Genomic DNA, 20,263 nt, shown 5'->3' with positions numbered 1-20,263 from the left:
ACCAAGACATCTGCCGTGAACATCTGTGAATAAACTACGACAAATGTACGGGCAGCATCCCCATCCTGCTGCCTTCCCCACGCGCGGCCTTTCGCCGGCCCGGGGAGACGTTTCTGTGGCAGGAGCCCAGCTGCGACTCTCAGAATTCGGGTTATCTGCACATCCTGCTGATCTGTTTTCACAAGACCCTGGTGCCTCTTGTATAGCATGGCTCCGCCAGGCTGGGAGACGGGACCCCCGGATGATCCCACCTCCCACGGAACCCACAGCAGCACCATGCCGGTATTCAGTGATCTCTCTGCCTGTGACCCCTTTCTAGGCTCAAACGGTCACCAAATTGTTACAGCTTGGCTTGTTGTCCCCCCACCAAACATATGTTGGAGTCCTAACCCCAGAACCTCAGAATGGGACCTTATTTGGAGGTAGGATTCTTACAAAGGTGACCAAGTTGAAATGAGGTCATTAGTAGGTCCTGATCTCATACGACTGGTGTCCTTATACGAAGGGGAACACTGAACCCAGACACATGCACAGAGAGAATGCCACGTGCAGAAGAAGGCAAAGACGCAGCTGATGTTTCCACAAGCCAGCAAACACCAAAGATCACTGACAACCAACAGAAGCCTCCGAACCAATCAACCCTACCAACACCATGATCTCAGACTTCCAGCATCCAGAAGCAGGAGACCACCCGCTTCAGTTGTTTAAACCTCCCAACCTGTGGCACTTCGTTACAGCAACTCTAGCAAACTGAATCACCTCTGTATGTTAGCGTCCAGTCAAGGAAAGGCCTGCATGTATGTAGCATTCGGGTGGTTCCGGCAGAGAATGAGTTTGGGGAGCTCATAGGCTAGGCCCAACCAGCAAATGTCACCAGGAAAAAGTATATCCAAGAGAGGGCGTGGCATGAAGTATCGGGCTGGCCAAAAAGTTGATTTGGGATTTTCCATACGATGCTACGGAAAACCCCCAAGGAACTGTTTGGCCAACCCAATACATTCCATGTCAGCAGGTTCACACAATGTCCCTGGAGGGGCACAAGAGGCCCTACTCCCCGGCCACCTCTGGGGGTTACCTCCTTGGCCTGCCTCCTCCACTCGGCCCCTGCCCTGCAGCCAAGGGGTAACACGGGTGCTTTAAAGTGTGCAAAGGCAGGCTCAGGAGGAATTCACACATCTTTTCACAAATTCTCTAGGGCGCTGAGCCCCTACCCTAGGCCTGTTCCTCGGTAACCATTCACACACTGCAGTATCCTAACCGCACAGCTATCCTGCTAAACAGACTGGGAGGTGGGGGATGCGATGTCAAAAACCCATCCTCAACTTTTCTAATTCCCAACCATCACTGATCATTAGATCATAGATCACCCGGGGGAGCTTTGAAACCTTGATAACTCGGCCCCACCCCAGACCAATTAAATCAGAGACACCAAGACACCCGAAGGCCGATAAGTTTCCAAGGCAGTTCCACTACAGCTAGGGTTAAGAATTCCTACCTGAAATGAATTTCAACACAGCGGAGGCTGTCAATTTTATAGACATAACTGTACTATGTCTCCTGGGGAAGGAGATTTTCTTTTTTTAATTTTTATTCTTTAAGTTGTCTTAAATTGTACCTGGTATCGGATTTAGAAAAAACTTTCCTGAGACTGTTCCCTCGGGTGGCCAAGCTGTTTACACAATTCTGCCCCATCTGAGCAAGAGCCTTTGTGGCACCTACACCCCACAGGGAGCCCAGGGCAGAGCTGTCTGGGCACCGCCTCGGGCCTGCCTGCTTAACAAACTGCAAAGTGGAGATGGGGTGACCTCTCTCTAGAGCTCCTGCTCCAGGGAGTTTCAGATCTGCATGGGTGACACATTGGTGGATATGGAAAATACGGATCCTCTGTGGGGGGTGTGTGTGTGCATGGGGGTTACCTGTGTGCATGGATATGCACAAGTGTGCCATGGGCTCAATATCATATGTATGTGTATGTCCATGTGCAAGGGTGTGTGTGTGCAAGTCTGTGGAGGCATGCACCTTCGCTCAGGGGTGCACATACATACAAGGGTGTACATATGTGGTTGTAAACAAGGACATGCGTGCACGCATGAGGATGCACATGTGCAGTGAAGGAAATGGCAGCAGGGGTGTATTTCAGGTGTATTTCACAAGAGCCTCACTTTCAGGACTGCCCAAGTGCAGTGACCCCCATCTTTACTGCTCTGGCCCTGGAATGGACATCAGCAACCTCACTGATCACAGGCTCAGCTCCAGTGGGGCCCAGTGAGTGGCCAGAGGAGGAGGAAGTACTCTGGGAAGGTAAGGACTCAGGGTCGAGGTTGGAAGAGGAGACATCCCAGCAGGGGCTGAACAGAACAACTGATTTAAAAGTCCTGCCTCTTGGGCTTCCCTGGTGGCTCAGTGGTAAAGAAGCCATGTGCCAGAGCAGAAGACACGTGCTCAATCCCTGGCCTGGGAAGAACCCACATACCACAGAGCAACTAAGCCCATGAGCCAGGACTACTGAGCCTGTGCTCTAGAGCCTGTGTGTCACAACTACTGAGCCCACATGCCACAGTGATTGCAGCCTGGGCACCCTAGAGCCCATGATCCACAACAAGAAAGACTGCCACGATGAGAAGCCCACACACTGCAACGAGAGAGCAGCCCCTGCTCGCTGCAACTAGAGAAAGCCCACATGCAGCAATGAAGACCCAGCACAGCCAAAACTAAATAATAAAATAAATGAATACAATGTTTTTTAAATTCCTGCTTCTTAGGGAGACTTGTCAAATAGCTGCTCTCTCACGCAAAGATGGTGCTCTAAGTGTGATGTTGGGCTGTCACAAATGCAGGGAGCCTTCCCATTCCCTGAGGGAGCAGTTAGGAAAGGAAGTTCTCACCTCTCTGGCCCCAGAAGATGCACAGTCAGAAGGGAGGAGTCCAGCTAATGCTGATAAACATGAATTCATCTAACCTAGAGCTGGAGCAGGTGTTGATAGAAGGATGCTTCACACTTGCAGGGGACTTGTGTGAGGCAGCACCTGAGATGCATGCTCTGGACAGTCCCCAACCCCAGGATTCTTCCCACTGCATCTTGGGGTCTCTGGTGACCTGGGGACAAGGGTCCCCAAAGCCTTGTTTACTGCTCTGCCTGAGGCAGGTCTGGCTTCCCACAGCACTGGCTGTGCCATCCTAAGTTGTCTGAGATTTCTCTGACTTCCTGCACCTCAGGTCCCTTTTCTCTTTCCTCCTCCTCTTCCCTTGTCCCATCTGAGTTTCCTGTAGGAAGATCTGAGGCCAGGAAGAGAAGCCTCTTTTCATTATTTGCAAATGTCAGTGGCTTCTGCAGTTCTGCTCCACAGTGTAGATGCGTCTCCCCAGCTCTCTGTTCAGAGGGAGCAGGGGCGGGCACAGCGCGGTGAGCAGCAATGCGTGCTGGCGGGCAGCAAGAGGGCACACCCAGCTCTGAAGTGGCCAGCACAATGGAAACAGCTTGTCTGACAACAAAATGCCACAGGGTGAGAGCCAGCATGGGGGACATGCGGCTGGTTCCTGCTCCCAGCCCTGGGTAGCTAGTTTGACAGTTCAGCACCAGCCTCCGGGACAGCTCCCAACCTAGCTCATTCCCACTCAGGTGATTCAACCAGACGGGGCGGAGCTGCTGTTTCCAAGTGGCACCTCCTCCCCCAGAACTCGCTGCTCCTGAGCTGGGATGTGTTTCCAAATGCTGCCATAACCATGCAGCCCCTTCGCCAGGCCCTGTCACCTTCTCCCCCTACAAAGCAGACCGTCTTCCACATCCACACTTACATGTGCTGTTCCTCTCTGAAGACACTTTCCATCTTTCCTAAGCCTACTGGAGACAAGCACATCAACTTAAAAGGATGATTCTAGAGGGATGAATTTCAAGCCACGGTGATGAAAACCTTCAAACTACTAGGTCCTTTGGTAGCCTCACAGCACACCCAAGTCTCAGCCTCCTTCTCCCCTGACTCTCTCTGACAACCTGAGTCACTGGCAGACTCTGAGTGGCTGCCCAATGCCAGTGCTCCCTGGGCCCTATTGACCAAGTATTGTCGATGGCTTGGTCCTTGCCAGTATCCTCCTCTATCCAACACTTCTCTGCTACAGAGCATCAGCATTTGTGGTCAGGACAAAATGCCCATTAAAAAAGGAAAAGAGAGAGAGAGATCTAGAACTAACAGACCATCCAGGTGGTGGTCAGGCTCTAGACAGGAATTACATTTTAAAACCACCTGAGAGTAAGTTCATGGGCTGATGAAGAAAAGTCAATTTGCAGGCAAACAGTTTGGGGGCCTTCCTTAGTTATGTGCTTAGTCATTCAGCTGTGTCCAACTCTTTGTGACCCCATGGACGGCAGCCCTTCAAGCTCCTCTGTCCATGGGATTTTTCAGGCAAGAATACTGGAGTAGGTTGCCATTTCCTCCTCCAGGGGATCTTCCCAACCCAGGGATCGAACCTGCATCTCTTGTGTCTCCTGCATTGCCAGGTAGTTTCTTAACCAGTGAGCCACTTGGGAAGTCTCCTTAGTTAGACCCTGAGACAAATTAGGACAGTCTCATTTCAATGCCAGTGAAAGGAATAGAAATTCACCAAGCACAAAATCTCAGGCCAGAGAGAAAATGTTTTGATAACTTTGAATATATTAAAATTAAGACCTTCCGTTCCTTAAAAAAAAGACATAAAGAAATCACAAAGACAAGCCACAAATTAGATTGGGAGATTTTCAAACACATATATCTTACACAGGATTTATACCTATAATATATAAAGAGCTCCTACAACTCAATAAGGAAAAGATAAACAGGAAATCAGAAAAGTGACAAATGACATGAATGGGCATGTCATCAAGAGGAAATAAGGAGAGCCGAGCATATGACTAACTGCTCAGCCTTGTCAGTTGTCAAGGAATGAGAGTTAAGACTGTAACAAGATACCACGATACCACTCAACACCCCCAGTGAGAAAGCTCAGTAACACCAAGTGTGGGGAAGAATGCAGCCCCCGGGGAACCTGGAGCATGGAAGGACTCGACTGGTGCAGTCACTCAGGGAAACAACTGGCATTTTCTTGTCAGGCTGACTTTTTAGACACCCTAAGTCCCAGCAATTGTGCCCCTAAGTCTATACCAAAGAAAAAACTCAGTCTTTACCCAAGAGAAACTCTGACCCAGGGATACCAGGTGACATGTACAAAAATGTCCACCACAGATAGTATCATTCAAAATAACTTGTAAAAACATAGGGAAATGTCCACAGATAGGAAAAATTGATAAATAATCGTGGTATATTCACACAATGGAATATTATACAGCCGTGACATGAATGGCATAGAGCTACAGGCAGCAACATGGAGGAATCTTGGAAATCTAATAATGAGTGAAGAAAACAAAATTTGGAGGCTACAATCAGTAGGTAAAATTTTTACAAAGCTCAAATTAAACCAAAATAAAAACTAAATCATATATTGTTTATTGATACATGAATTTGTAAAACAACAGCAAAAGAACAAATTTATTTTTTAAAGCAAAAGAATGATAAACACAAAATCCAAGTTCCAGGTTTCCTCCAGGGCTGGGTGGGGTCGAGGGCAGAGGGATAGGTGAGAGAAACTCCCAGGTGAACACAAGAGTCCTGGTAATATCCTCATTCTGCAGCTGGGTGGCAGAAGCATAGATCACTTCATTCTTGTGCTTTGTGACATGTGGTACATATATTTTTGTACCGATCAAATATCATATAATAAATATTGACAGATAAAATAAGAAATATCTTACATATTTCTATGCCCCACAAATATAGTGGTTAAAAATGAGCCTAATCATACACACACACACAATCCTATCCCCTCTTAACCACCAGTCTCCCACCTCAGACAGCATCAGAGGGACCCTGAAAAGGCAAGCACTGGAAGGGATAGCACTGGCCCACCTCCCCCCATCCCCAGGTCTTCCTGGCCCCCACGAAGAAGCACAGCCCTAGAAGAGGACCCCTGAGGCTGCACCAAGTCACCCAGGATGGGAACAGCGGGGACCCTATCTGATGACGTGGCTCAGTTCCACAAACCAATATCTGTCAGCCCCTGAGCACATACAACAGGGCTCCCCTTAGGTCCAAGACGGAGAACAGGACCCTGTTTGAACAGCACTGAGCAAATACGATCCCTGGTGCATCCCCCAGAATGACGGGGGGATCAGCGCTGAGGACAGGAGGGTGGGAGGCAGACTGAGCAGGTGGAGAAAGCTATGGGGAATGTCGCCATCTGACAGTAGCTCCCCTTCCTTTCCTCCCCCGCACTCACCTCTGCAGCTCCTTCAGGGACACTGTGATCCGGAGGCCGTGGCCCAGGACATAGAGAGCAGCCAGGATGTCTGCCCACTGCACCATCTCCCCCAGAGGCCCGCCCTTCAGCACCCGCGGGCTGAACACGTCCCCAGACTCCTCGGTCAGGAAGCCGATGTGGACGAGGATCTGGTGGGGTCGGGGGTGGGGAGACACAGAGGGTCAGCTTGGAGGAGCAGCAGCCCCCGGCCCGGCCACCCCAGGGACACCCGGCCAGCGGAAGACACGGTCTCCCTCCCGGCTGTGCTTTCTGGCACCAGGGCGCAGCGGAGGGACCAAGAGGCAGGGTGACCTCGCTGGTGACACAGGTGAACAGGACGGTCACATCCTGCCCTCAAGGCGCTATGGTCCAGATGAAAGAGGCAGACAACAGTAAACACAGACAAGAGGTAACTCATGAAATGACAAGGACTCTGAAAGAAATAAACAGGGTGAATGAGAGAGTCAGGTAAGTATTTATTGCATGGATGGATGGATGGACAGACAGATGGAGGAACCAATGGGCCGAGGAACTCCCCCAAACAGGCTACGTTATTCCCAGCATTCCAGGCAAATGACACGACTTTTCTGCCTGACGAGAACAAGATGCCCACAGAATGTAGGACTCCTAAAGGGGAGAGGGTGTCACTCTGCCCCAAACTTGAAAAGCGTCGACCGACACACGCATCTATCCTGACTCTGCCGCTGCACCACCCCAGCTCAAATTCAAATAAACACAATAAAAGTCTTTTAAGGGTAGACCCAGGGTGCCCTTGGCAGCCTGAGGCCCCGGGCTCACTAAGCTCAGCTCCTTGAACGCACTGGGAGGATGAGGTACCTGCTTCTGGTCCCTCCGGACACCCCCCAGTTTCTGCGCCAGGCGCTGGGCGGCCAGTGCCCACTGGGCTGTGAACCGCTTGGTGCGTTTCTTCATGAAGATTAGCGATTCCTTCCCGCTGCCCATCAGCTCCAGGAGGTGGGACAGATTGCTCCGGAAAACTGCCTGGAGTGGGGGGTCCAGACCATAGTTCTCTAACTTCCGGCCAGCAGCTACATCACCACCATCACCCGCCGCCCAGGGTATCTTCCCTGTGAGGTTGGGTCTGTCCTAGCTCTTCCCATGAGCCCCACTCTCATCCCCCCAACATTCACTCCCCAGCCGCGTCGGTCTGTCCCAGCCCAGCTCCAGTCAGCCACCGGTCCTGGGCCCTTCAGGAGGGGGTCAGCTGTGACCTGTTCCCAGGATCCCAGCTCTGACAAGGAGGCAGTGAGGTCGTGGTCAGAGCCGGGGCTCCAAGGGCAGAGAAGCCAGGCTGCCTTTCAGCGGAGCCAGAGTATCTGTATGCCTTAACGAAGTTAACTCAGCTCTCCAGACCTCAGATCTGTCATCTGTTAAATAAGACTGTGTAAGGACTGCTGCGAGATTTAAGTACAAATAAAGTGTCTGCCACACAGGAAGCCTTCAATGAGTGACAGCTATTATTACTATTATTCCAGTCCATTAAGGGAGGTGCCTCCAGGGCCCCAGCCTGCCCCTCAAGTAGTTTCAGCTTCGCAGCATCCCACAGGAGTTGGGATGGGCACCCACAGGCTGGCAGGCAAGGACCAGCCCACCCACCAGGCAGAGCCAACTGGCCTTATCTTACCCAGGGGCAAAGTGTCCCCTGCTCCCCAAGCATGACCCAGCCACCTCCCATGCCTACCTGGACCTTGGGGAGGGGCTTGGGAGCCCTCCGGGTGGCCGTCTGGTTCCTCCAGGGCAGCGGGGGGCAGAACCACTCGACCTCACTGAGGTAGATGAGGAAGGAGCACTCGGTCCCGTCCACCCCGAAGAAGGCGTAGCAAGGGTCAGAGGTCCAGCGGGCGCGCATCCACTGTGGAGAGGGCCAGCCTGCGCCAGGGGGCCAGTGCCAGTCCCTCATGTGCCCTCAGGGCCCCCGTGCGTGCATGTCCTTGGGGACCCCCAGGTCCCCCAGGAGAGGGTCCCTGGGGCCCATCCTAAAGGTGCAGCAAGGTCAGAAGCAGAGAAGAGAGACTGGACCAGGGTCCTAGGACCCAGCCCTGTGTCTCGGCCACTGAGAAACTCAGGGAAGGCCAGACTGGACCACCACCCGCCAGGCCCAGAAAGAGAAGGACCCGGCGGGAACGAGGCCAGGTCAGGACACATGCGGTCAAACAGCGGAGGTGCAGCAGCTGCAGGCCTGGCGGGGCCTCATCATTTGTTCTCCATCCACAACCAAGAGCCGGGTTTGGCTGATGCCTAGGTCAGGTCGCAGGGCTGTGGCCAGGGCAGGACTCATCCACAGTGGCCCCCACGTGGTCCCCAAGAAAGGGTCTGCAGTGCCACTGCCCCCACTCTTAGGGATTTCAGCACCAGTGAGGGGCTGGCTTTTATGCCTGTGAACTGGCTCCCCAGATAGACAGGCTCCATGCAACCGGGGTTGGGGGGGTCGCCCTGGGCAGTGGGGAGGGATTCTCTCAGTCCAGCTGGGCTAGAAGGGATGCGGAGAGAGAATGAGGTCCACTCCTTGTGTGAAATTGAATCAGACTGCTGGGGGTGGCATATGTATACTTAATAGCTTGTCTGCTGTAAGACAGTACTGAAAACCCCAAAATATGACCCGTTCTGGGAAATTCAGTTGGTGGGCCAGGCAGAGAAGCAGTTCCTCTGGGGCTGGCCTCTGCTAGCCAGTGCCAGTGTGAAGGCAGAGAGCCCCTTGGTGGTGGATATTGCAGCTAGCAGAACCCCAGAGCTAATCTGGGCCACAGCCCCTGCGGAGGGGCTTCTCCTGGTCACCCCACCCCCACCCCTCAGCCCCAAGCCTCACCTCCACCTTCCCTGAGCAGTCAGGGAACTTGGGGTCACTAGGTGCCTCACACTGGTCCCGCCTGCCTTCAGACACTGCAGAGAGAGAAGGCCAGCTTGCTGAGGACCTGGGCCCGGGAAGGAGCCCGGCAGAGAAAGCACAAGGCGGGTGGGAAGGGGAAGCGTGGGCACACATAGTGCCCTTGACCTGAGTTTTCTTCCCTGAAAGGCCACCTGCCAGTGGTGGCCTGGGCCTGAGTTGCCCCCTCTGCCACCATGCCCACCCTCCTTAGGCGGTTCAGGCCAATGAGGAGCTGGCCTGAATGCTTAAAGACCAGTTCTCTGGAGGGGCAGACCTCAGGCACACATCTGAACGTACTCCCGACTTTTTGAGGGGGGCTTCCCAGCCTGATGCTCCCCACATCAGAGGAATGGAGGGGCCACCCAGGGATGGTGGGGTCACCCCACTGAGACCCAAGGCAGGACCCCCCCAGGAGCCAGAGGAGCTGCTGTGGGGAGAAATCAGGCCCCACCCCAGACTCCCACCACCCTGTACTCTGTCCTGGAGGTCGCGAGGCGCCCCCGGCCCCCACCCTTGCTGTGCAGGAGCAGGCTGTGGCGCAGGATCTGGTCCACCTTCACAGCAATGTCCGAGACGTTCTGGGCGATGGCCTGGATCCGCTCCATGAGGCCAGGCCCGGCAGGGAGCCTAAGAAGGAGAAGCCAGGGTGAGCCTGCGGGATGGCCATCCCGGGGGCAAGGGGAGGGGGGCCCAGCCTTCCCGCAAAGGACTGCAGGGCCCCCAGTACCCAAATGCCAGCCTGCACTGCACGGAAATGCAGCAACCAATAGTCAGGCCAGGAAATGGAGCCGCTGCTGTCTCAGCCTGAGCTGATGGAGCTCACTAACTAACCATCAACGTACCCACCTGGCACACCTCTGGGAGAACCCACACCTGCAAGTGCCAGGCCAAGGGCAGCGCTCGGGCTGACATGGGCAGAGGAATTCCCTTCAAGAGCCTGGATGGGAGGTGTTTGGGGAGCCCCAGGTGATGGAAGCCCTTTTCCTGGGCTCAGCTGGCCGCCTTGAGTCTTTTTCTCTATTTTTCTCCTGGGGGGAGGGCTGTATCTTGCCAAAATAAATTCCACACAAAGTGGCCTGGGGACTTGCCAACTATTAAAACCTCTAGTAAAATTATTGCTGGATTCCCAAGAATGAGTTCTCCCAGGACCCTAAACGAGTTCGCTGCCACAAACATCACAGCCCTCCGACTCACCACCAACACCGGCACTGCCTTAATTTCTGGAGAATTTATTCCCTGGTGTTGATCACCACTCCTCTCTCGGAGGAGTTTATTAGACATCAGCTGCACTATTTATCTCACAGCAAAAACTTCTATTGAGACAGATTCCACTGGGCTGGCACGTGGGGCTCACAGCAAGGAGGGCTCTGGGGGCCCCCCCTCCAGAAGGCCGCTTCCTTTTTTCTGAAGACAGTAATTCCATTCCCTTTGATCTTCACCACCTCCTCTGGCTTTGCAGGCTATGTTTAAGCTCCATTTATCCCTTTACAAGGACTGGGTCTTCCTTGCCGCACATAATAACAACTACACGAAGGAGGATTTTTCCAAGCTGGGCTCCTCTGGGATTTTCAAACCCCACCTCCCACCAGAAAAGGCACAGCGCTGCCCCTCCTCGGCCACCCGCCCCTTTAGGCCACCCTCCCCCCACCATTTTCCTTTTTTAAAACTTTGGCTGTGCTGGGTCCTCACTGGCTTCTTTGGTTGTGGTGTGTGGGCTTAGTTGCCCCTTGACATGCGGAATCTTAGTTCCCCAGCCAGGAGTCAAACCCACATCCCCTGCATTGGAAAGCGGACTCTTTTTTTTGCCGGCGGGGGGGGGTGGGGGGCGCTGTGTTGGGTCTTCATTGCTGCATGGGCTTTTCTCTAGTTGCAGCAAGTGGGGCTACTCTATAGCTCGTGTGCTTGGACTTCTCCCTGCGGCGGCTTCTCTTCTTGCGGAGCACGGGCTCTAGGGCGTGCGGGATTCAGCAGTTGCGGTTCCTGGGCTCCAGAGCGCAGGCTCAGTAGTTGTGGTGCTTGGGCTTAGTTGCTCTGCGGCACTTGGGATCTTCCCGGACCAGGGATCCAACCTGTGTCTCCTGTATTGGCAGGTGGATTCTTTACCACTGAGTCACCAGGGAAGCCCTGGAAGGCGGATTCTTAACCACTGGACCACCAGGGAAGTCCTCCCTGCTCCACTTTCTGTAAGGAGAGGAAGGGCGTGGGGACAAAAGGCAGAGGCGGCAGGAAGCGGGGAGATGAGCCCTCCACACACACCTGTGCACACACATGTACACGCGTGTGCACACACGTACACAGGCAGCCCAGTCCACGCTCTCCAAACTCTCCTGGAAAATGGCATTGCCTTTCATTCACTTTCGGTGGCTGCTGTAACGAATGACCACAGACTGGGGGCTTAGAACAGCACAGATGTCTTCCCTCACACCCTGGGCACCAGAAGTCTGCAGTCAAGGTGTCGGCAGGCTTGCTCCTCCTGGAGGCTCTGGGGGAACACCTGTCCTGGCTTCTGGGGTGCCAGTGGTCCTCAGTCTCTGTCTTTCCTCTCCCTCCTTCTGTGTGCGTCCAAATTTCCTCTTCTTAAAGGAACACCAGGCACTGGATTAGGGCCCACCCTGATCCAGTATGACCTCATCTTAATTTGACTGCATCTACCAAAACCCTATTTCTGAACAAGATCATATTCATAGGTACCATATCCACAGGCCCAGCCTTTATCCTGCTGCTTCTTTCATGGGAGATGAAGAGCAAACGGGGCAGGGGGAGCCTTTGACTCCTCGTGCTTCTGGGTCCACATTATTTGGAGACTTATTGGAGGGCTTCCCAGGTGGCACTAGTGGTAAAGAACCCTCCTGCCAGTGCAGGAGACGTAAGAGACATGGGTTCCATCCCTGGGTCGGGAAGACCCTCTGGAGGAGGGCACGGCAACCCAGTCCAGTATTCTTTGCCTGGAGAATCCATCCCATGGACAGAGGAGCCTGGCAAGCTACAGTTCATGGGGTCACAGAGAATCAAACACAACTGAAGTGACTTAGCATGCAGGCATTGGACTGAGAAAGGACCTCAGAGTCAGAGGTCCTGGATTCAAATCCTGGTTCCACTGGAGAGCTGTGTGACTTTGGGCAAGTAACCTAACCTCTCTGAGCCCCAGGGTTAGCTCATATAAAGTCTGAATAATTTTAGCTCCCTCACAGAGTGATGAGCTGCAAGGATTAGACATGAAATTGACTGTCAAGGGCTCAGTATACAGTAAGTGCTCAATAAATGCTTGAGACGCTCTCACTCCCTACCTCCAGGAGTCACCCCATCCTTGAGAGGAAGTCTCATAAGTCTAACTTCAGAGCAAAGTACTTCACTTTGGGGGAGATTCAGCAATTTTCATATGATAAGCATTTTTTTTTTTTGCATAAAACATATCACCAGCCTGGGCTTTAAAACAGCGCAGATGGCATCTGTCTGATTTAACAAGTTCAAGTTGTTCAAAACAGAATTACTTGGCGTCACTATTATTATACTGGACTTAGCATTTGCACAGCACTTTCTATTTTCAAATAACATAGGATCAGGCTTCTTTCCCTGGGAAGTTTTTTTTTTTTTAAATGACAACAAAAGTAGATGTTGTGAGACTTCAAACCACAGCACATCTGTGACCTGGGAAATTTCCGTGGAAAAGAGAAGGGGGCGTGTGGATTGGGGACAAGGTGTGCGGCTGCCCACCACTGACAGTGTTGTCACCATGGGATTGGGGCGGTGGCAGGGCTGGCTTCTCCATCAGGCCAGGGTGGTGCACTGTCAGGGCCACAGTGCTTTTAGGGGTCCACAAAAACGTTTCCATTCCTCTAAACATCAGGACAAAATTGTAGGTCAGGAAAAGACTTCAATACGTAATGTTACTATAAGCATCTTTATGCCAATGCAGTCATAAAATATAATTTTGCTATTGGTTAAATATGCTCGGGCATAAGTGGCTTCCTGGAGCCAGCTGCCCTCCAAGGCTGACCCTGGTGCGGCCAGCCTCTGAACACTGGCCCAGGGTCCCCTGAAGAAGCAACCAACACCACAGGCCACCCACTGATCTCAGGACTCTCTGCCCCTCCACCACCCAGAGCCAGGGGCCAGAGGCCAGAACAAAGCAGGGCACTCTGGCTCCAGCCGGTAGCCACTTCCCCCCAGGACACCGGCTCCAGGCATCACCTCCCATCAGGCCAGGCCCCCAGAAGGCCCTCTTGAGCCTTGGCCCCCTCATTCCAGCCTCATGAGGCCATTACTGATTCCAGTTCTCAGTCCCCTGGCCCCAGCATGAGCGCTCCAGGAAGCCGCAGGAAGGAGGTTTAATTTTGAGTTCCACCCATGATTTATGAGGGTTGCATTCAATTAATGAGATATTGATTTCTGCGCAGCTGGCCAGCGTGCTTGCTGGGAGTTGTTATTTTATTATAAAACTGATAGCTTCCCTTTTAAAACAGAGGGACTCGCATTCACAGGTGCCTGAAGACACATGTACCAAGACACAAACGCTACAGCCAGAAACACGAGCGCCGCGAACAGGAGATGGCTTCTCTCCAGGTGTCTGTCTCTCTGTCTACTTCTCACACACACCACACAGAACATAGGAAACCCCCATCCCTGGTGTCCAGTCTTCCCTGCATTTTTTTTACTGCTCTCCTCCTCTGCTCCCCCCTCTTCATTGCCATCAGAGGTCTGATGCCATCAGAGTGCTCCCAGAACATGATCAAGGACCTGCCTGCCCCCCCCCTGGTTAACAGCAGAGAGGACGCCTTCTCTCCTGCCCTGAGAAATACATACACACATACATGCACATGTATGTATCAGAAAGATAGGATAGCTAGATGATAGATAGATAGATAGTCTTCCCACTGTTGATAGGAACAGAGCTGGAGTTGGACTGTAGTTTCATCACTTGGGGAAAGAACTGGTACCCCATGGGTGGGCAAAGCCAGGCTATGAGGAACAGAGCCCCCATCCCCACTCCAGAGCCCAGTGTTTCCCTGAGGATTTTCTTTTCTAACATCTCATATGTCTTACTTAGGGCTTCCCAAGGTGGCAGTAGTGGTAAAGAGCCCGCCCGCCAATGCAGGAGATGTGAGAGACACGGATCCCTGGATCGGGAAGACCCCTTAGAGGAGGGCATGGCAACCCACTTCAGATTCTTGCCTGGAGAATCCCATGGACAGAGGGGCCTGGTGAATTATAGTCCACGGGGTCGCAAGAGTCAGACAAGACTGAAGCGACTTAGTACGCACTCATGTTTATTTAAGACACACTGATATCCCGCTATATATGCCTGGTTTCTTGCCTCTTTTACTTGGACTACATGATGAGTAAATACATTGCCAGCCATTAAATATTTTTAATGTATTTTTAGTGGTTACATTTTATTCCATCATGCGTGTCCATACTGTATTGACCTTTTCCCCACTGATTTCTTTTTTAATATTTACTTTTATTTCTTTTATTTATTTGGGTGGGCCAGGTCTTAATTGCAGCAGGCAGGATGGTTAGCCGCAGCCTGTAGGGTCTAGTTTCCCTGACCAGGGATCAAATCCCGGGCCCCCTGCACTGGGAGCGCTCGGAGTCTTAACCACTGAACCACCAGGGAAGTCCTAATAGTAGGACTCGGAAGTATCTTAAAAGTAATGTGTCTATTTGGCTGCATCCTCAGTGATAAAAATCTTATAATTAAAACATATTTCCCAGTTTGATAAGTTAAACAGTTCCTTAAGTGTGGGATTGTTATCAATAATGAAGGAGAATTATTTGTTCTGTTACATGTTCTTTTGCCTCAAATTCTGCTTTGTTTGGTATAAATATTGCCATCTCCACTTTCCGTTTGTGTGTCCTGGATACATTTCCTTTTATTTTTAATTTCTGAGTCACTGGTTTTGAGGCCTGTCTTACCAATGGCGTACAGTGGGATGCTGAGAACCTTTGTCCCTGTTAGGGATGTTTAACCCTTCACATTTATGTCACATTTGACAGGTGCCTGCCCTGGAGTGACTTTCTCAACCAGTCACCAACATCTCCCCCCACCCCCGTATCAGTCCGGCTTCCCCCAGCCCAGAGGCCAGACACACTCCCAGATCTGTCGTGTTAGGAAGGGGCCAATCCAGAGGCTGGACCCAGCACAGGGCCTGTGAGAAGTGGGGCATGTCCTTTAAAACTGAGCCCCAAGTTATCTTAACTGGCAGTGTGTCCCCTGTCCTACACCCCACCCCCACACACAGAAGCTATACTCCTGGCACCTGGCCCTGCCAGCACAGAGATGGCCGAGAATGTCTAGAAGCTTTTTATTATTATTATTAGTTTACTTATTTACTTGGCTGCGCCGGGTCTTAGTGGTGGCACACAAGGTCTTTGATCTTGATCTTCACTAAGGTATGAGGGATCTTTAGTAGTGGCGTGTGGGACCTAGTTCCCTGACCAGGGATGGAACCTGGGCCCCCTGCTTCAGGAACCCAGAGGCTTAGCCCCTGGATGACTGGGAAAGTCCTCAGGAGCATTTTTGAGTTTTTAAATAAAGCTTTAAAAAATTGGGGGAAAAAAAATAAACCTTCAACTCCTTACTCACAGACGATAATTCTGATGGATCTTCCTTCCTGTTATCCCTTCTCCACAGGGAAGGGTTGCTGGCTCCCTCTTCCTAAGGAGTTCTGACACTCTTTGAGGACAAGAACTCTGACTTCTGTCTTCTGGGTTTCCTCCATCCATTCCTGACACCCCAGCCCAGAGCCTGCACCCAGTAGGCACTCGACAAATACAGATTGGCTCGAACGCAGACAGCCTCAAGTCTCAGCTGTCTTTGCCACTGCAGAGAGGCCTTATAGAAAATTCAGAGATCACTCTTTGGTTTTAGTATACATAATACGATGCCATTTGCAATAAATTGGCAAATAAACCTGTATTGTGTTTTCCTAGGCTGAATAAAGCAAATTTGCTTTCCCTAAGGATATACCAGCCATGAGTGAGAGGCACAGCCGAGAAGCTTCCAAAGGGCAGAAGCGGGGCAGTGGAGGTTGTTCTTTTTAAAGCCACAGATAATTGCAAAGTGAGAAATCCAAGTGCAGATAACTGAGAGTTTGCTGGAAACACAGTGGCGACAGGGTTCTCACCTGCCAGCTCCATGCTGGACCATCCGGAGTGGGGTTAGGGTGGGGAGAGGACTGCAGGGTTCGTGCCCATGGGAAGGGTGAGCAGGCAGCCTCTGCGCACCCTGGACACACCCACTGCTTCGCTCCCTGAAGCCAGAAGCAACAGTGTCCCTGAAATTTATGGCTCTGCCTGTGGGGTTTGATGGGCTCTGCTGGTCATGATGGATTGTTGCTATTTCCTGGGATGAAGCTGGAGCGGGTGGAGATGAAGGGCAGAGCAGGGGAGGGAGGGCGGGCTGGGACGGGAAGAAACCGGAGAGACACTGAATGTGCTGGCAGTAGCATTCCTGGCCCCAGGAGGCAGGCCCGGCAGCCCAGGAACACTTGACCCTCTGCTCTCACCCTGGTGACCAGACCAGTGTGGACAGAGGGTGGATCTGCAGCCCGGATAGGGGGGAGCACAGCTGGGGCAGCTGGGAAAGTGGAAAGGATGAGAGGCGGGGCGAGGGGCTAAATCAGAGGGGACACAGCAGCATCAGAGAGGGCCACCCTGTGCACACGGAGAAGCAGCAGCCTCAGACCCCAGGGGGAGTCCAGGGGTGCCCAGCACCTTTGCCTCCATTTCCCGTCTCTGCCCCCTGGAGGAGGGCATGCCAACCCACTCCAGCATTCTTGCCTGGAGAATCCATGGACAGAGGAGCCTGGTGGGCTACAGTCCATGGAGTCGCAAAGAGTCAGAAATGACTTAGTGACTAAACCATCCCCACCTGTCTCTGCCCCAGCCCCTCTCACACCCCCCTCATCCAGAGACATCCCTCAGCTCTAAGAATGGGGTCCCAACGCCACCTGCCATCACTGACAAAGCTCTAAGCCACCTGCCCACTGCCCTCTCCCAGCCCCCACTGCGCTCTGCCAGGTGGACCTTCACTGTGGTTTCTTTCCTTCAAGACACCAAGCTTGGGACTCCCCTGATGGTCCAGTGACTATAAGACTCCGCACTCCCAATGCAGGGGCCTGGGGTTCGACCCCTGGTCAGGGAACTGGACCCCATATGCTGCAACTAAAGGTCCCGAGTGCACCAACTAAGACCTGGGGCAGCCAAATAAATGAATATTTTTTTAAAAGACACCAAGCCTGCTCCTTCCCCAGGGCCTTTGCACTTGCTGTTCCCTCTACCCCAAATTATCTACTCCCCAGCTCCTCACGTGGCTGGCTCCTCCCGCTCATTCAGAATTGAGCTCACATGTCACCCATTCCCACGCGCCTTGACAGACCACCCTGTTTGAATAGCCTCTTTCCCAGTCCTCCACTTTCTCATGCTTAGAGCTTGGCTCAGGATCTCTACATTATCTCATTTTGTTCTTTTTCTCAGTTACTGTCTGTCTTCCCTGCAGGAACGGGGACAAGGCTCATTGCTGTGTCCCCAGCACCGGGAGCAGTGCCTGGCACTTCGGTGGTGCCAAGACGTATTTCAGGAGCAGAGAGATCTCTAGTTTCTTCTGTCAGATGCTCAGTCTCTGGAGAGCCACAGCATGTAACCAGGGACCCCGACTTCCCAAGGGGGAAGAGCTCCCACCAGGAGCTGGGCACTCTGGCGAGCTCCTCACACCCACCGCTGTGTTTAATCCCAGGCTCCAGAACTGTAATTTAATTTATTTTTTAATTAATTTTTTTGGAGTACAGTTGCTTTACAGTGTTGTGTCAGTTTCTGCTGTACAACAAGGTCAACCAGTTATCCCTTCTCTTTTTTGGATTTCCTTCCCATTTAGATCACTTAGGGCATTGACTAGAGCTCCCAGTGCTTTACAGGAGGTTCTCATTAGTTATCTGTTTTATACACAGTATCAATAGTGTATATATGTCAATCCCAGTCTCCCAATTCATCCCCCTCCCTACCCGCCCCGCTGTGTCCCTCTCTGTTCTCTACGTCCAGTAATGTAATTTTAGTGCCTACATTTCCCAAAACAAAAAAATCAGAGCAGAGGTCTAACAAAGGATTTGTGTCTCCCGAGCTGCGAATTATTACTAATTGATATGAAAAATCTTGCAAAGGGATAAAAACAGACCCCAAGAAACTGCATATTTAGTGAATGGCCACCAAGAGCTCGGTATTTAGAAGGTGGGCTTCCGGTGGGGCCAGCTGACCTGTACCCTGAGCCAGGCCCAGCTCCTCAGCAGCTGTGCCTAAACACCTCTGTGCCTCCGTTTCCTCCTCTATAGGATTAAAGCCCCCCGTAAGGCACTGTGGGATTGACGAGCTCTCGGCGGTAACACGATAAGGTGAGCTGTGAGTATCACGCATTAAGAGGACTGTGCTGTGCTTAGTCACTCAGTCGTGTCCAACTCTTTGCAACTCCATGGACTGTAGCCCACCAGGCTCCTCGGTCCATGGGGCTTGTTGCCATGCCTTCCTCCAGGGGATCTTCCCAACCCAGGGATCAAACCCAAGTTTCCCACATTGCAGACGGATTCTTTACCATCTGAGCCACCAGGGAAGCCCTCATGAGGCCAGGGATGATGATATTGGCCGGCCTGACTGGTCACCCAGAACATGCAATCACAGAGGTCTGCTGAAGTAGGGACCCAGGGCCAACTGTCCAGCCCAGGCGGCCTATGGGGCCGAGGATCCCCCACCAGACCAAAGGAGCGGGCTGTGCTTCAGGCTCCCCAGGCCACGAGCCCTTAAGGACCAGCACTCACCTTTGATCTTACCCAACACCAAACTTCAGAAATGGCTTTGGCTTTTACGTACCACACATTGGCTGAGGTATAGCTTTTCCCACAAATTATCCAAAAGTGTGGATTTCAAACACATTTTTCAGCAACAGAAGAACACTTTTAGCAAATCACATTGGCTGAGGTATAGCTTCTCCCAAATTGTGTAAAAGTGTGGGTTTCAAACTAATTTTTCAGCAGTTAGAACATATTGGGGCTTCCCTGGTGGCTTAGATGGTGAACAATCTGCCTGCAATGCAGGAGACCTGGGTTCAACTCCTGGGTTGGGAAGTTCCGGTGGATATGGGAACAGCAACCCATTCCAGTATTCTTGCCTGGAGAATCCCATGGACAGAGGAGCCTGGTGGGCTACAGTCCAGGGGGTCACAAGGGTCGGACACGACTTAGTGACTCACGCTTTCACTTTCAGAACACACTGAACAGCTCCAGCTCATTGAGAGCCCAGTATCTATTAACAAAAGGTCAAGTGCAGCTTGTCCCCTTGGGATGGGTAGGGTCGCAGCCTCGTCTCCTCCACATCCGAGTCTGGGGGCCAGGACTCCCAGCTGGGCCAGCCCTGGCTTCATGCGCCCTCATTCTCAGGGGATCAGGAGAACCTCACACCTCAGACCACCACCTGGGTTCCCAGGGACAGACAGAAGCACGTGGGGCTGCCGCACAAACCCTAGGGGAACTCTGCATGTTGTGGCCTCAGCAGGGGAATGTTTAGAATGCATAAACCCGGCAATTCTTCTTGCAAAGATGGCCCAGGTCCATGGGAGGAAGACAGATGATCACTGAGGTCATTGCATCCCATGCACAGTCACACATGCTGGTCAATACGGACGGAGCTCAAAATTGTCACAGATAACGTGCCACGGGAAGCCATTTAGGGAAGATTTGCAAAAACCACACACTTTGCATGTACTGTGTGTGTGTGTGTGTGTGTGTAAAATGCACTCTGAGGCGGTATCCCGGGCCCCATCCCCGGTATAGTGGGTACCACTCCTCCCTGATTCCAGGTGCCCCTCCCCCACTCCAGGAGCCCCTCCCACTCCTGGGTCCCCCTCACCTGTCCAGGGCAAAACGCCCCTCCCCGGCAGCCCGGTGCAGCTCACTGCTGTTCTCCAGCCTGGCCAGCGTGTCCATGCGCTTCACCATCAGCTCCAGCAGGTCACTCATCTTGCGGAGGACACCACGGGACTCCGGCCCACCCATCACTGCGGGC

At 52.5% G+C, this 20,263-nt stretch overlaps 1 protein-coding gene across 7 annotated transcripts in view; it reads right to left on the bottom strand.

Annotated features, from left to right (window-relative positions):
• The window catches only part of MGAT5B (alpha-1,6-mannosylglycoprotein 6-beta-N-acetylglucosaminyltransferase B), an 81,038-nt gene that overhangs the window by 33,298 nt on the left and 27,477 nt on the right, over positions 1-20,263 (bottom strand). For 6 of the 7 annotated variants that reach the window (XR_015147218.1, XR_015147217.1, XM_086356330.1 and 3 more), the window contains 6 exons: positions 20,108-20,255; positions 9,726-9,841; positions 9,155-9,228; positions 8,030-8,200; positions 7,165-7,329; positions 6,307-6,476 (listed from right to left, as the gene is read on the bottom strand). Coding sequence is in view for 4 of the 7 variants with exons in the window: in XM_086356330.1 (XP_086212456.1) it covers positions 6,307-6,476; positions 7,165-7,329; positions 8,030-8,200; positions 9,155-9,228; positions 9,726-9,841; positions 20,108-20,255 (844 nt within the window). In the remaining 3 variants the exon portion in view is untranslated. Of the gene's footprint in view, positions 1-6,306; positions 6,534-7,164; positions 7,330-8,029; positions 8,201-9,154; positions 9,229-9,725; positions 9,842-20,107; positions 20,256-20,263 lie in introns of those variants that run through there. The other variant, XM_086356331.1, reaches the window with a different exon arrangement.

This window comes from Bos grunniens, chromosome 19 (genome assembly GCF_055505025.1).
Source record: "Bos grunniens cultivar Pamir isolate PY7600 chromosome 19, Bosgru_T2T1.0, whole genome shotgun sequence".
NCBI classification, from domain to species: domain Eukaryota; kingdom Metazoa; phylum Chordata; class Mammalia; order Artiodactyla; family Bovidae; genus Bos; species Bos grunniens.
Note: the sequence above shows the minus strand (reverse complement) of the source record. Positions and strands in the feature narration are given on the sequence as shown.